Source organism: Hyperolius riggenbachi, chromosome 1 (genome assembly GCF_040937935.1).
Source record: "Hyperolius riggenbachi isolate aHypRig1 chromosome 1, aHypRig1.pri, whole genome shotgun sequence".
NCBI classification, from domain to species: Eukaryota; Metazoa; Chordata; class Amphibia; order Anura; family Hyperoliidae; genus Hyperolius; species Hyperolius riggenbachi.
This window is the reverse complement of record NC_090646.1, coordinates 146,695,551-146,712,244: the sequence shown is the minus strand read 5'-3', so window position 1 is coordinate 146,712,244 and position 16,694 is coordinate 146,695,551. Positions and strand designations below refer to the sequence as shown.

Here is a 16,694-nt window from a genome sequence, read left to right as displayed (position 1 = left end):
GTTCATTCAGGTTTGACTCCTATTGACATTTTTTATCATAACAACCAATGATTTATACAGAAAAATAATGACGATTAACAAGGCTGCCCAAACTTTCGCATCCCACTGTATATACAGGATCTTCTCAAAAAATTAGCATATTGTGATAAAGTTCATTATTTTCTGTAATGTACTGATAAACATTAGACTTTCATATATTTTAGATTCATTACACACAACTGAAGTAGTTCCATGCCTTTTATTGTTTTAATATTGATGATTTTGGCATACAGCTTATGAAAACCCAAAATTCCTATCTCAAAAAATTAGCATATTTCATCCGACCAATAAAATAAAGGTGTTTTTAAAACAAAAAAAGTCAACTTTCAAATAATTATGTTCAGTTATGCACTCAATACTTGGTCGGGAATCCTTTTGCAGAAATGACTGCTTTAAAGGGAAGGTTCAGGACGGATTGAAAAAAAATAAAAATCCATATCCACTTACCTGGGGCTTCCTTCAGCCCGTGGCAGGCAGGAGGTGCCCTCGCCGCCGCTCCAGAGGCTCCCGGTCGTCTTCGGTGGCCGACCCGACCTGGCCAGGCCGGCTGCCAGGTCGGGCTCTTCTGCGCTCCAAGGACGGGCTCTTCTGCGTCCCACGCGGGCGCGCTGACGTCATCGGACGTCCGCCGGGCTGTACTGCGCAGGCACAGTAGTTCTGTGCCTGCGCAGTACAGCCCGGTGGACGTCCGATGAAGTCAGCGTGCCCGCGTGGGACGCAGAAGAGCCCGTCCTTGGAGCGCAGAAGAGCCCGACCTGGCAGCCGGCCTGGCCAGGTCGGGTCGGCCACCGAAGACGACCGGGAGCCTCTGGAGCGGCGGCGAGGGCACCTCCTGCCTGCCACGGGCTGAAGGAAGCCCCAGGTAAGTGGATATGGATTTTAATTTTTTTCAAGGCGTCCCTGAACCTTCCCTTTAATGCGGTGTGGCATGGAGGCAATCAGTCTGTGGCACTGCTCAGGTGTTATGGAGGCCCAGGATGCTTCGATACCGGCCTTAAGGAGATGAAGATTTCATTTTTCGGCACGACCTGGCACCTGCTCACAGTGCCAAAACCACTAGTAAATGGTTTACTGACCATGGTATTACTGTGCTCAATTGGTCTGTCAACTCTCCTGACCTGAACCCCATAGAGAATCTGTGGGATATTGTGAAGAGAAAGTTGAGAAGAAAGACCCAACACTCTGGATGAGCTTAAGGCCGCTATTGAAGCATCCTGGGCCTCCATAACACCTGAGCAGTGCCACAGGCTGATTGCCTCCATGCCACGCCGCATTGAAGCAGTCATTTCTGCAAAAGGATTCCCGACCAAGTATTGAGTGCATAACTGAACATAATTATTTGAAGGTTGACTTTTTTTTGTTTTAAAAACACTTTTATTTTATTGGTCGGATGAAATATGCTAATTTTTTGAGATAGGAATTTTGGGTTTCATGAGCTGTATGACAAAATCATCAATATTAAACAATAAAAGGCTTGGAACTACTTCAGTTGTGTGTAATGAATCTAAAATGTATGAAAGTCTAATGTTTATCAGTACATTACAGAAAATAATGAACTTTATCACAATATGCTAATTTTTTGAGAAGATCCTGTATATATATATATATATATATATATATATATATACACATATACAGTATATATATATATATATATATATATACACAGTATATATATATATATATATATATATATATATATATATATATATATATATATATATATATATATATATATACATACATATTAATCCAGACAAGTGTCTGCAGCAGGTATATATGGCTGAAAATGCTGTACTATGCAAATAGTGGTACGAGGTTGATCCAGATGCAACATAATAGTGACACAACTGCGGCGGCAGAAAGTACAGAAAGTGCTATGTGCAGGGTCAATAACCATGTACAAAATTCTCAACATGCATATACAATATATAAACAATGATACAAATCAAATAAGCTTTACAACCACAAGTATTTAAGCAATCCCAAATATAAATCAATCAATTGCATAGTGTAATGAAGAGAATACAATGTGTATCCAGTCGCTTTACCAGCTTATAAAACCGCTGCAAGAAATAAACTGCTCACCAATAGCATCCCATATACTTCAGTACCTGTATAGATCTGAGCACAGGATCAGAAAGAACAAAAACGTCATACCTGCTCCCCCGCCCCGCTCCAACACACTGCAGCCAGCCCCGAAGGTGAGCAGACTGCTTATTTCTTGCAGCAGTTTTATAGACTGGCTTTTTGCTTTAGTGAACTGGGCACTGGGAGGGCACATTCACCATTAGGGGGGACTACGTCAGAGGTTTTGTTGCTCGTTCCGATATCGCTCGCTGTTACCGCCGCGTACCCAACTGTCCTCGATGACCCGATATGTTGCAGCATGCCTGACTGATTGATGCAACCAATTTCGTCCAATCAGCACTTGGCGGAGCTGATTTTCATGTGCTTCGATTATAATAATTGAATCGAATGGTCGATCGGCCACCAAGTCGCCTGATGTGTGGACACCTTTGCCTGATCTTCCATAATTCATTCATTTAAATTAACACTCTGTGCCCCTCTGAAATGAGACTTCTGCCAAGGCTCAGCCCCCCATCTGTGTTGCCGCAGCCCACCCCCAGCTCAGCAGCCGGCCGCAGCAATGCAGACGGAGGTTTCCAAAGAGCTTCAGCAGACCTTGCAAAAATGCATTGCCAAGGAGGGAGATGGAGGGTCACCAGTGAACAAATTATAGCCGATCTGGTATGTAATTAACCCTGACAACTCCCCAATCCGGCATCATGGAGACAGAGCCTGGCAAGAAAGGCTCTGTCATTTATGCTGGAGGTAGTCTTTAACTTCTTCCTGACTGCTCCACGCCAATTGGCGTCGACGCAGCAGCAGCCCCAGGACTAGTGTTGGGCGAACAGTGTTCGCCACTGTTCGGGTTCTGCAGAACATCACCCTGTTCGGGTGATGTTCGAGTTCGGCCGAACACCTGATGGTGTTTGGCCTTTTAAGTTCGGGTTCGCCCCGAACTACTGAATGGCCGCCGAACAGGGCCGAACAGGGCCCCTGTTCGGCCGAACAGGGCCCTGTTCGCCCGAACATGCCGCAATATGGCCCCCCTATGGGGTCGCAGGCATAATGGGGGAGCATGCCCCGATCGCGGGGGGGTCGGAAATTCCCCCCACCCCCTCCGCTAGCGCTCCCCCCTCTGCCCGCTTCCCCATACAAAAGTTTAAGGCAAGTTAAATAGTACTTGGTGGCTGGCACTGGCAGTGGAGTGAGGAGGAGGAGGAGTCCGAGTAGCAGAGTGACGCGTTGAGGCCGGGCAGCGGGCGGTTCAGCGGTAGTACCCTTGTGGTACTTCCGCCCTTTCTCTGACCTCACGTCCTCTGCATACGAGGGCACGCGTCACGCGTACCCTCGTATGCGTCATCACGTAGAGGACGTGAGGTCAGAGAAAGGGCGGAAGTACCACAAGGGTACTACCGCTGAACCGCCCGCTGCCCGGCCTCAACGCGTCACTCTGCTACTCGGACTCCTCCTCCTCCTCACTCCACTGCCAGTGCCAGCCACCAAGTACTATTTAACTTGCCTTAAACTTTTTTAATGGGGAAGCGGGCAGAGGGGGGAGCGCTAGCGGAGGGGGGAATTTCCGACCCCCCCCCCGCGATCGGGGCATGCTCCCCCCTTATGCCTGTGACCCCATAGGGCCCCCAAAATGGGCATGTTCGGGGGTCCCATTGACTTCCATTGAGTTCGGCGTTCGGGCCGAACATGCCGAACATCTGGCCCATGTTCGGCCTGTTCGGCCCGAACCCGAACATCCAGGTGTTCGCCCAACACTACCCAGGACCGATCCATGCCAATTGGCGTGAACGCAGCAGCAGCCACAGGACCGATCCATGCCAATTGGCGTGAACGGCTTCTTATGAGGCTTGCAGGAGATCACTCTAGCTGATGTGCACGTATCTCTGCTTGGAAGGCGGATCACCGCCTTCAGTCTCACAGCAGCGATCGCCGCTTGGAGACTGTTAGATGCCGTCTATAAACATTGTACAGTGCTGCAATCTGCTGTCTGTTGTACTGGGGACAGCCATGTGACACGGCTGAAGCCTATGACAGCCGATCACGCTGATTGGCTGGCGGGGGAAGGGAGGGAGAATTATAAAATAAATAAAAATATAGGTAAATTTATTCAAAAATTAATAAAATAAATATTTATAAAAAACAACAACAAACAACTGGGGAACGACCACCATAAAGAGGAAATCTAGGCTAAATGCAATTGGAAATATTGAACCTATGAATGAGCAAACTTAAATTAAGATATTGTTGTACCTCTGCTTGTATGTTGTCTCTTGTATTTCTTGCACAATTACTGAAAAAAAAATCAATGTGACCAGACTTTGGCATAAGAAAAGTTAGTTACTGTGAGTTTAGATTTCCTTAGTCACCAGACAGCCACCAGAGCCACTAGCTGACATCAGCCACTGAGATTTAGCATGGTCAGCTTTGTATTAGCAGCTAATGTAATCCTGTGTCTAACACGCACTTTGTGCAGTAAGACGTATCAATCCCTCCCATTAGGCTTGCTAGTAGTGTCATGTAGTGGGGTTAGACTGATGATATTATCACTACATTAACAAGTATTTCAAGGTGTATGAAAGGGTTATTACTGAAAAGCGTAAAAGAGTACCAGAGCTGAATAATAATAAAAGTTTCATACATTCCTGGGGCTTCCTCCAGCCCCATGCTGCCGTCCTAAGCATTCTCCTGCTCCGGTACCGGGTCCCGTAACTTCAGCCAGTCGTGGCCAGTCTGATGCAAGAGAAGTGCGCTCTTTACGTATCTTTCCAGCAACCGCCGGAGAGATACATAGAGGGCGCACTTCTCTTGCACAGACTGGCCGTGACTGGCTGAAGTTGCGGGACCCGGTACCTGAGCTGGAGAAGGCTTAGGATGGGGGTGTGGGAGAGATCTGTGCGCATGGGGCTGGAGGAAGCCCCAGGAATGTATGTAACTTTTAATATTACTCAACTCTGGTTTCTTTTAAAGTGAATATAATCAGAGAGGAATAAGGAATTCTTTTATAAGGAATTTTATAGCTGCCAGAAGTTCCTCTTTAACTATAAACTTTAATATCCATATACCTACCTGCTTTCTACAGCTGCTCGAAATTCCTGCTGGCTAATCACATTTCTTTTGTATTTATCAATCTTCCTAAAACATAAGAAAAAATGGTGTTATATATTTATACATATTTGGCATTTTAATGTTCTGTATTTTGATAGACCTTCCCAAATAATCTGTGAGGAATGCAAAGATGTGCTTACCGTATATACTCGCGTATAAGCCTAATTTTTCAGCACAAAAAAATGCGCTGAAAAGTTACCCCCCTCGGCTTATATGCAAGTCACTGGAGCAAAACAGATGGTGGAGCAGGTTTTTTTGTATTGGCAGAGGAGTTAAAGGATTGGGCACTAGTGATCCTGCTCTTGCCAGCTGGCTATTACGGAATTACGCATTACATCCATGATCACGAGTCAGAATCTGTGATTATTTAAATGGTTAATAGCAAAGCCCCCATAGGTGCTAGAAATACCAAATTTGCAGGGTATGTTAAGTAGAACAGTGGGAACAAGAGGGGAAAAATGAAAACAAACTTATAGTTTTTGTGAAAATCGATTTTTAAGTTCTTGTGCAGGGTGTGAGAAAAGATTCCCTGGCCGCCGAATTTAGCAGTTAATAGCAAAGCCCCCTTACATGCTAGAAACACCAAATTTGCCGGGTAAGTTAAGTAGAACAGTGGGAACAAGAGGAAAACATTTTTTTTTCAAAAAAAATCTTATGGTTTTTGAGAAAATCGATTTTAAAGTTACAATAGGAAAAAAGTGTACATTTAAATGCGGTAAATGACAGATAATGTAGCAACCTAGTGGTAGTGTAAATTTACATATATTAAAAGAAAGAGCAATGAATTTCATGATGGGGTTTCCAGGGGGTCCCCCCTCCTGAGACTCTTTAACCCCTTGTCCCCCATGCAGGTTGGGATAGCCAGAATGCGAAGCCCCGGCCGCATGGGGCGTCGCACTCTGAGCTATACCAGCCCTCATGGTGTATGGTATGGGGGGCTACAGGGGAGAGGGGCGGCCCAGCATCCACCTCTCCTCCTGGAGCCCTTGTCCAATCTATGGCCCCACATTATTATTTTTTTATTATTTTCACCACTCTGAACATAAAGTGTACATGTTAATACATTATCTTTCATTTTAATGCTGTGACTTTGTTATACTTTGCTATTTTTTCCCTCTAACTTTCAAATCAATTTTCTCAAAAACTAGAAGGTCTTTTTTTAAAATGTTCCTCTTGTTCCCACAATTCTTCTTAACATACTCTGCTAATCTGGTGTTTCTAGCATGTAAGGGGGCTTTGCTATTAACCGCTAAAGCCAGCGGCCAGGGAAACATTTCCCCCATGTTGCACTAGAACTTTAAAATCGATTTTTCTCAAAAACTATAAGGTCTTTTGGAAAAAATGTTTTCCTCTTGCTCCCACTGTTGTTTTCAACATACCTTGCAAATTTGGTGTTTCTAGCACGTCCGGGGGCTTTGCTATTAACTGTTAAAATAATCACGGAATTCCGACTCGTGATTACGGGCGTAACACGAGATTACAGGTCAAATGCGGATGAAATTACAGATGCATTCGAAATCGGAATCCATGATCGCGGCTGATCACCAATTATGCTTTCGAGCCCATGATTGCTCAAATCGGCCCGTAAACACTGGTTACCCGTGATTCCGAGGTCGTGATGAGCATCCCTGCATGGAAACACATGCAATTATTTTGAACGGGCAGCAGATTTATTTATAAGGCTCTGATTTGCATTGATCACTTCCTACACCAGAACAAGAAGCAACGCATAACCATTAAAGGCAAATCAGTGCCTTACAAATCTGCTGCCTAATCAAACTGATCACATGCTTATCCATGGGCTGTGCTACGCAATAGCAGCTCAGAAAACAGACATGTCTGTGAGGCTGAACCTCTCACAGATCACAACAGTTTACTTCAAGAGGAGAGCAAAACAAATCTCTAATGAAATGTCACACCTCTAATGCATACCATTGTTAATTATGGGGAAAAGGGGGCTTTAAAATAGGATATTACCACAATTTGATAAATCAGTCTAATCATTTGCCTCCAAAACATCCTTTCTGATCTCTAACAGATGGGTTCTCAGACTTGGTTCTCACTAAATTGCATTATTGCTTTACATGTTGACAGTGGATGCGCTGTCAACATTCAGAGTGTCTCCATTGTGTCTGTTGCATCAGACATGTCATATAGCATTGCTATATATGCAGTGCCATTTCTAGGCACAGCCATTCCAGGTCTGTGCCTGGAGTTCCACCAAGGTCAAAGGGCATACTTTTCAGGCTCCTGGGGCGTGGTCCCTTTAAGTCACCAGAGGTCTGTCAGGTCCCTCGCCAGCTATTTACTCTTCCTCTCCTGCAGCTAGATTGGTTAATGCAGCCTGTCAATCAGAGTGGACAGTTTGATGAACCTGCAGGAAGGAAAAGCTCCACCCCCGCTACACACGTAGCCAGAGGAGACCCTTGACCTTGCCACACACATATTGGATTACCAACTTATTTCTATGCTACTGCCATGGCCTATGTGCAACAACATTCAAAACCTTTAGCTAAGTCTTGAAGGGAACTGAATATTTAGACACAAACCCACTGTTATAAACCACCTCAAAATATATAAGTGAGACTCTAAAAAATAGAACATCCTGCAAAAGTACATTTATTTCAGTAATTCAACTTACAGTGAATGGTGAAACTAATATATGAAATAGGAACCCTTTGCAGGTGTTTTGAATTAATTATATGATTAGAGTCTGATACTTTGAGCATTTACTGCAGTAAATGCAGAGGAGTAGCTATGGGTGGGCAAGGGGGCACACATGTCCCCGGGCGCAGCACTGTGAGGGCGCTCAGCACGGCCATTGCACCCCCACGTGCATGAGAGGCGGCTCGCTGGCTGCCTGAAGTGCCTTAGCTTATCTTCCTCCCTCTGCAGAAGCGTTAACAGCAGCAGAATAAGGCTATCTAAAGGGGGCACATCTGGCTATCTATACAGGGTGAAGGGGGGCACATCTGGCTAATTAAAGGGGCGAGGAGGCACAAATAGCTATCTAAATAACTTTTGACGCCACCCATGACCATGACCACATTTTGATGTGTGGCCACGCTCATTTTGTCCAGCGTGGGGGTGCAAAAACTGTCTTTGTCCCCCGGCGCTGAAAACCCCTAGCTATGCCTCTGAGTAATTGTCTTGGCTTTTTTCCCTGTGGAAAGACAGGAAAGACACCGCAGGTAACTATTACTTTTTTTCTACGGCAGAGCTGAATTATTTTGTTAATTAGTTTGGAGATCTGCTTTAAACTAATGATTTTTGACATACAAGGTTAACTCAGATTCCACTATTTGTTCTTTTAAATAAGATCTGTCTTCTGTTATGTGGGTATGCGTTTTATTGATTAACATTTTTCCTTTTATTCTTTTACTTGGTGTATTTTCCCAGAAATCAACAGTGATTTTTACTGCAATTTTTAGATAACTGTACGATAGGGCTGTTAGGATAATACACCAATTGTTTGACATATCCTTGGTAAAATTGGGGATTCCTGTTTGTTTGTTTGTTTGTTTGTATTTAAAGAGGAACGGTCAGCCATACTATCTCAGAAAAAAAACAAAACACATATATAAGTAGATAAATACCTTCGTAGCATTTCTAGTTTTAACTGTGGCTATTTTTGAAACCAATCCTGATGTAATTTCCTCCCTTACTCTCATCTGCCTGATTGTGTATGCATTGCCCGCCCTTCACTATAGAAAGTGTATTGTCTCAGCATGAGAAATATTGGCCAATCAGAGAGGAACAGAGGTGTGGGAGGGGAAAACAGGAGGGAAAGAGAAAGGCTTCAGCCAATCAGGCTGCATTAGTTAAGTCTGAGGAGAAGTAGAGAAGCAAAAAAGGACAACCCATTATTATGCCCTGCAAATTTCTTTGTGTGTACCAAATTTTGTGTGTACCAAATAAAAGTCAGGTAAACTGGGGAATGATCATTAATCAACAAGAAAAGTAATAGTGATTTTAACTTTTGGATTGCCTGATTAGCACCCTTATTACTTGTTTACCAGATAAAAATAAAGAATTGATTTTTGATTTTATGCCAGACAGTGACACTTTAAGAAATAAATATATTTAAAAGCACACTATATGTGTCCATTACTCCCCCATATAAGACTCTATGCCATAACACGTTAATAATCAATATCATATCAATAACGTTTTGCTTGGTTATATGAGGATACCATTCCAGGTAAGAAAAAAACAAACAAACTACTGTAATTTAGCTTATCATTACAAATTGTTCCTCTCAGAATTGCCCCAAATAACCAATTGCTCTTTTTCTCCACAGTGGTCTTATGTTGATGGTGTAGAAATTATGTCTAGTAGAAGGGGATTGGAGAAGCATGTGATCAGATTGATCAGCTGATAGATTCGTAAGGCTCTGATTTGCTGTTCAAGATCAGGCTTTAAACCAGGAACACATCACAGCAAATCAAAACCTTACAAATCTATCAGCTGATAAAACTGATTACATGCTTCTCCATGAGCTCTCCTAAGCATTGCCATCCCTACTAGTAGGGTAACTGGAAATGGACTACTATACTTATTAGATATTCAGTGATACCTCACTAAACATGGAAAAAGATAGTGAAAAAGAAAACTTACTCAAATGTTGCCAGCAGAGCCAGAAAGTCTGACTGGAAGAGATTGGCTAGTCGTGCTTCCACCGCAGTCAGTGTAGATGCTGGGCTAATAGCCCCCTCTCTGTGAAATCTAGAAGAGACAGGTAACATTTTCATGGTGGTGAACCTCTAAAGAGACTGATTGTATTTTTGAAATCCTACTGTAAACAATGTGCTGTGGAATGAGGTCAGCATAAATTTTGCACTGGGGCAAAATTGGACATGGGGGAGACCAGGACGACCACTGGGGACACGGCTGAACATGGGGGGGCAGAGGACATATGCTGGGGGACAAAATTGGACATAGGGGGATGGCTCTCTGGGCGCTGCTGCTTTCAAAACACTATTTTGCGTTTTAATGTTAAAGCATTAAATAGCGTTTTAACATTAAAACGGTATTTAATGTTTTAACATTAAAATGCAAAATAGTATTTTACACACTGGCGGCGGCTCCATGTGCCATATATTCCCTGTGCCATTTTTGGCTGTATGCATTACAGGAGACTATTTATTAATAGTGTCGGTCAAATGTCATCAACCACTCCTTATTTGTACTACAGTTTTGCACAGATTTACCTATACGACATTTCATGTGTGCAAAACTAGTGCAGTGTCTTCTTATTCTGTAAGTAGAGAATTTACTCTCAGAACACATACATAATTATTACTACTTTCTTCCAATTGTGGTTAAATAGGTCAAAAAGAATGAAGGGATCGGTTGAAAAGGGTGCCCGAGCTGCCTGTATGAAAAGGGCGCCACCATAGACATCAATGTTATTTCTGGAAATATGGGCTACAAGGTGTAGAAAAGGGCGCCCGAGTTTTGATATAGGCAACAAGTGGGCTCCCCTTTGTAGCCCATATTTTTTCGGTTACAAGGTTTTCGGCTACAAGCGGGCTCTCCTTTGTAGCCCATATTTTTTTCGGCTACAGTAAGGTGCCCCTCTGTAGCCCATATTATTGACTTTTTTTTTTGTAGCCGAAGTTTTTATATGGGCTACAAGCACTGTAAGCCAAATTATTTCATTCCCCCACTATCCATGGCGGCCTGGAGGGGGAATAGTAATTAACACATCCCGGAGTTTTTTTGTAGCCGAAGTTTTTATATGGGCTACACCAGCCGCCTTGGTTTTTTTGTAGCCGAAGTTTTTATATGGGCTACACCAAGCGTCTTTTTTGTAGCCGAAGTTTATATGGGCTACACCAGGCGCCTTTTTTGTAGCCGAAGTTGGTATATATATGGGCTCCACCAGGCGCCCTTTTTTACCGGCGCCCTTTTCGTGTAGACCCAGAATGAAAATTAGACTATCGTTGGTGTTTGAATTCGGCACCACGTGGTTGGGAAAAAAACCTGTATTCAGCACCAATTAAGCACCGAAGGCGAAGAGCAGGACAGGGTGCATTTCATTTAACTCCGAAACTTTCGCCTTCCAGGTTGGAAGGATAGTTGCCGAAATATTAGCGTGTGAAAAAAATGACAGAATTAAAAAGATAATACATAAATTGTTACTTTAGGGTTTTAACGTTTTGTATTTGTATGCCATGAGAGTATATTATTGTTATTTTTGCAACTTAGGGATTACAATTATTGCTAGGGTACAGTGAGAAAATCCTAACACAAAATGGAAAAAAGACACCTTTATTTCCCAAAAAAATATTGGCGCCTTACGTTGTAATAGGGACATAATTTAAACGTTGTAATTATTGGGACAAATGAGCAGTGTGCAATACACAAGATCATCAGACAATTCATAAACAGCACTATCTTATGGGCACACACATGTGCACAGCAGTTTCTAGGCTAAATTTCGCCCAGGATGAGGGTGTAAAAATTGCGCCCCCATAGGCTCGAACGTTATTTGCAATGTGGTACTTAGCCCCCCAGTATAGGTAGCTAGGTGTCCATTTAGTATAAGCCAGGTAAAGGTGCCCAAGTACAGGTAGCCAGGTGTAAGTGCCCCCATTACATGTAGCCAGGTATAAGTGCCCCAGTATAGGTAGCTGGGCATCGTTGCCCCAGTATAGGTAGCCAGGTATAGGTCCCCCCAAGATAAGTATCCAGGTATAGGTGTCCCCAGTATAAGTAGCCAGGTATAGGTGTCCCCAGTATAGGTAGCCAGGCATAGGTGCTCCCAGAATAAGTAGTCAGGGATAGGTGTCCCCAGTATAAGTAGCTAGATGTAGGTGTTCCCAGTATAGGTAGCCAGGTATAGGTGCCCCAGTATAGGTAGCCGAGTATATTTGCCCCCAGTATAGGTAGCCGAGCATAGATGCCCCCAGTATAGGTAGCCAGGTATAAGTCCCCCAATATAAGTTGCCAGGTATAGGTGTCCCCAGTATAAGTAGCCAGGTATAGGTGTCTCCCAGTATAGGTAGCCAGGCATAGGTGCTCCCAGAATAAGTAGCCAGGTATAGGTGTCCCCAGTATAGGTAGCCAGATATAGGTGTTCCCAGTATAGGTAGCCAGGAATAGGTGCTACCAGTATAAGTAGCCAGGTATAGGTGTCCCCCAATATAAGTTGCCAGGTATAGGTGTCCCCAGTATAAGTAGCCAGGAATAGGTGTCCCCAGTAAAAGTAACCAGGTATAGGTTTCCTTAGTATAGGTAGCCAGGTATAGGTTCCCCCAGTATAAGTTGCCAGGTACAGGTGTCCCCAGTATAGGTAGACAGGCATAGGTGCCCATGTATAGGTAGCCAGGCATAGGTGCTTTTAGTATAAGTAGCAAGGTATAGGTGCCCCCAGTATAGGTAGCCGACCATAGTTGCCCCTGGTATAGGTAGTCCCCCAATATAAGTTGCCAGGTATAGGTGTCCCCAGTATAAGTAGCCTGGTATAGGTGTCCCCAGTATAAGTAGCCAGGTATAGGTGTCCCCCAGTATAGGTAGCAAGGTATAGGTGCCCCCTGTATAGGAAGCCAGGTAAAGGTGCCCCCAGTATAGTTAGCCTGGTATAGGTGCCCCCCTCCACACACACACACGCACACACACACGCACACATATATTAGGCAGCCAGAATCCACAATGGAGAACACAGCGGAGCAATTAACTCGCCCTCCTGGATGGGACGAGGCACATGCAATACTTTCGTCTTCGGTGTTCTGGTCTCCATAGCTGCAGGATGCCAGTCATCATGTAAACCGCCATTGCGGGGTCACGTGACGACTGGTGTCCAGCAGCTATGGAGACCAGGACGCTGAAGAGGAAGAAGGAAGTATTGCTTGGGCCTCGTCCCGACCAGGAGGGTAAGTTAATCGCTCCTCTGCACCCTGCATCCTCCTCTCCTCCCTCTGCTCCTCCTAGCGCTCTGGGTGGTGACCCACCTCTAAGAAAAAGGTCCTACATATGTGTTGCATATGTACTGCTGCATATATTTTCATTGCATAACACCTGCAGTACAACGCAGATGTAACGCAACACACTATCTGCACAATAAAGCGTAGATGTTATTTTCATAGCACTCCATGCAATGGAGGGCAACACAAGTGCTGTTTTTATAAAACGCCAGCCATCTGAGTTGCAAAGCAAAACCACAGCCTGTCCAGGCTCTAAGTATGAAAGACAGAGGTCAGGAGTTGTTTTACTACGTCTATGCAATGTTAGCACATTCATAATGTAGTCTTCAGTGCCATCTAGTGGGCCATTATGTAGATCAGTTTAATATCCCTTTTTCGAATCTGAAGTCTAAAGAGAACAAAGTTCATGCATAAAAATAAATCACTGAACTAAAAATTATATTTTTTATGAGAAAATAAATTTCCAGTCTCCTGTCATAGCTAATATTTCAGAAGATGTCACCAATGCAACCATAAAAAACTCACCTGTGATTTGGATTAGAAAGTATCTTGTGGGTGATCCCCTTCTCACTGCGATCTTGGAAATTCCTTAGAAAGTCCATATAGCTGATTCCCGACAGAGAGTTCTCCAGGCCACATCTTGCCAGGAACAGGTTAAAGTGCTCATCTTTAAGTTTTAAATCAAACTTCTCCAAGACTGTAAGAAAGTCCTCTTTCTCAACCTTCACAAACACAAATAAAGCAGATTATTATAAGTACATCTGTCTCTGGTATAGTGAATTAATCCTCTCTCTAAACATACACTCCCTGGCCACCTGGCTCATACACACGTGCGAGGCATGTCACCTGGCGGAGATCGGGACTCGATCCCTTAGGTGACATTGAATGGCCAAGGCTGGACAGACACGCTAGCGAGGTGTTCTGTTGCAGGGTGGTGCGGTGTAAGAAGATGCACTGTATGAGGGAATACACTACAAGTCTGATGGTTTATAGAAATTCATTCGAATTTGCACTACTCAGATAATAAAAAACGAAAAAAAAGAAATTGTTTATTACTTGTAAGACATCCAACCAGATTTCAGCTTTCAGAAACTAAGAATGCACAATCTTACATTTTTTGTAATTAAAGGACCACTATCACAAAAAAATTGTTAGATTTACAAGTACATGAAAACACATAAATAAAAAGTACATTTCTCCCAGAGTAAAATGTGCTATAAAGTACTTTTCTCCTATGTTGCTGTCACTTACAGTAGGCAGAACTGACAGGTTTTGGACTAGCCCATCTCCCCATGTGGATTCTCAGGGTTTTATTTATATTCAAAACCACTTAGTGGACACCAGTTGCTCAGTCCCACTGCCAGAATAGTGTGCAAACAGGTAGGGGGCAGCCTGCATCTTTGTATAGATCCTTTCCAGCAAACACTGTTAAAACAGCGCAGGAGATTTGGATGCAGCTAGCGCCACCATAGGCAGTAATAGGAATTACGGCTATAGCGGAGTAACTTGGGCGCTGTCAAAAGATGGAGCTCAAATTACTTTTAAAAACTGTAATTCAGCCGCCAGCTATAGCTGGAAGCTGAATTACACATTCCCCACTATCCACGTGAACCTGGAGGGGGAATAGTAATTAACGCTGCCAGGACTTGTGCAGGAGCAGGGTGAGCCATATATCGGCTTTATCATGCGGCCATATCTCCCTGGGGCTATTTCATAAGTATGCCTTTCCAGGGAATGCTTTTGTAAAGAATAAGGGAAATACTGAAAATCCCCCATGAAGAGGACCTGTCAGTTCTGTCAGCTATCAACTAACTACTGTGAGTGATAGCAATATAGGAGAAAAATAATGTATAGCTCATTTTCCTCTGAAAGAAACATACTTATTTCTATGTGTTTACATGTACAGTATGTAGTAAATTGTAAAATTTTTCGTCATAGTGGTCCTTTAAAATTGGTTAATGACGAGCGACTAATAGGTACTTCTATCGGGATGCACTTTTTATTGAAGCCAGACCAGTATACACTGGATTCTCAGTAGTATTCAGGGGAGTTATGCTTTGCACTTACTACTTGTCTTCTTGCACTATTTTCCTCAATAAGCTTCTGTTTTTATGCTGCATATTTATTTTAACAAAATCTGAGCCTTGAATCTGCCTTTGTCTTGCTCTGTCTTTCTCATCCTCATAGAGTTTATGAAGTCTCAGGAGCATTATCATAACTAGCTAAATATATGCATTTTTCTGCATCATGCAAATCTCCAATCTTTATTGCTTACTTTGAGAATCTGGGAAGTTGACATTACCAGGACTGATGATCTTCTGTCTTCATCTTTGTTCATTCAGTAGAGCAGCTATATACATGTAATGCTTATACATAGCTCCCAACTGTCCCTCTTTCGAAACCACAGTGCCTGTCTGGGACCCCAGTCCCTCTGTCCCTCTTTCAGGACTCACGCACATATGCAGGGGCGTAGCAATAGGGGGTGCAGCGGTAGCAACCGCATCGGGGCCCTTGGGCCAGAGGGGCCCCGAAGGGCCCTTCCTCAACTACAGTATTAGCTCTCTATTGGTCCTGTGCTGGTAATAATTACTTCTATAGATACTTTGAATAGTGGTAATCATTAACAAGCTGCTCCCCATCCCCTTCTTGCACCTCTGACACTGTAGTTGCCATTGGCCGGTTTTGGTGCGCCGTATCAATTGTTATGTATAGAGTACTTGGGGGGCCCCATGTAAAACTTGCATCGGGGCCCACAGCTCATTAGCTACGCCACTGCACATATGTAAATACATGTTTTTTATCTACGGAAAATGGGTTTAATTGCCTCTAAACTTTATTTCCATCCCTTAAATTTATATATTTCTTATTCTCAAAAGTTAGTATGAAGGAAAATGAACCAGGATAGAAAGGACCAGTGTGGTTTAAATTATAAAACAGCATCTTTTTCTTATGAAATCTTTATGGTATGTGTGACTAGGGGTGTGCCCAGGGCATGATTAGGGGTGTGGAAGGGGCGAGGCTTAAGTGTCCATCTTTTTTATCTCAAAAAGTTGGGAGGTACGCTTATGTGTGCTCATCTTTGTAATCCTTTCACCTTTCATAAGTGGAGCAATGTTCTGCCTACCTTGCCAATACGTTGAAGGTCACACTTCTCAAATTCTTCCTTCATGTTCCGGAATCCCTCTCTGAACTTATCCTTCAGCCATTTCTCAATATTGAGGGAGGCCTTCCTTTCCAACTCTGCCTGTGTCATTTCTCTAGATGCTTCTGTGTAGGATACGAAAGAAACTCAAAGAAGAACATTTCTTCTTCCACAATAAATACGAATTGAAGAGTATCTCTGGAAAAGCTAAAATCTTTGGATAGTTTGGTGCTTTTAGCTGGCAAATTAATCATTGCTATATTATGTGTGGTTCTCTGGGTTACTCGGTACCCACAGATCCTAGTAGTCAAACAAGTTTATTCAGTAAGTCAACTAAAAAACAAGCCAAATAACAAAACATAAACAAGAATGAGGTGTAAAGCTACCCAGGAACA

At 43.3% G+C, this 16,694-nt stretch overlaps 1 protein-coding gene across 1 annotated transcript in view; it reads right to left on the bottom strand.

Annotated features, from left to right (window-relative positions):
- LOC137546384 (EF-hand calcium-binding domain-containing protein 6-like) overlaps nucleotides 1–16,694 on the bottom strand; it is a 147,987-nt gene that overhangs the window by 54,360 nt on the left and 76,933 nt on the right. The window contains exons 9-12 of the mRNA XM_068268771.1: nucleotides 16,282–16,424; nucleotides 13,683–13,879; nucleotides 9,847–9,954; nucleotides 5,191–5,256 (exon numbers count right to left, since the gene is read on the bottom strand). Of these exons, the coding sequence (XP_068124872.1) occupies nucleotides 5,191–5,256; nucleotides 9,847–9,954; nucleotides 13,683–13,879; nucleotides 16,282–16,424 (514 nt within the window). The remainder of the gene's footprint in view (nucleotides 1–5,190; nucleotides 5,257–9,846; nucleotides 9,955–13,682; nucleotides 13,880–16,281; nucleotides 16,425–16,694) is intronic.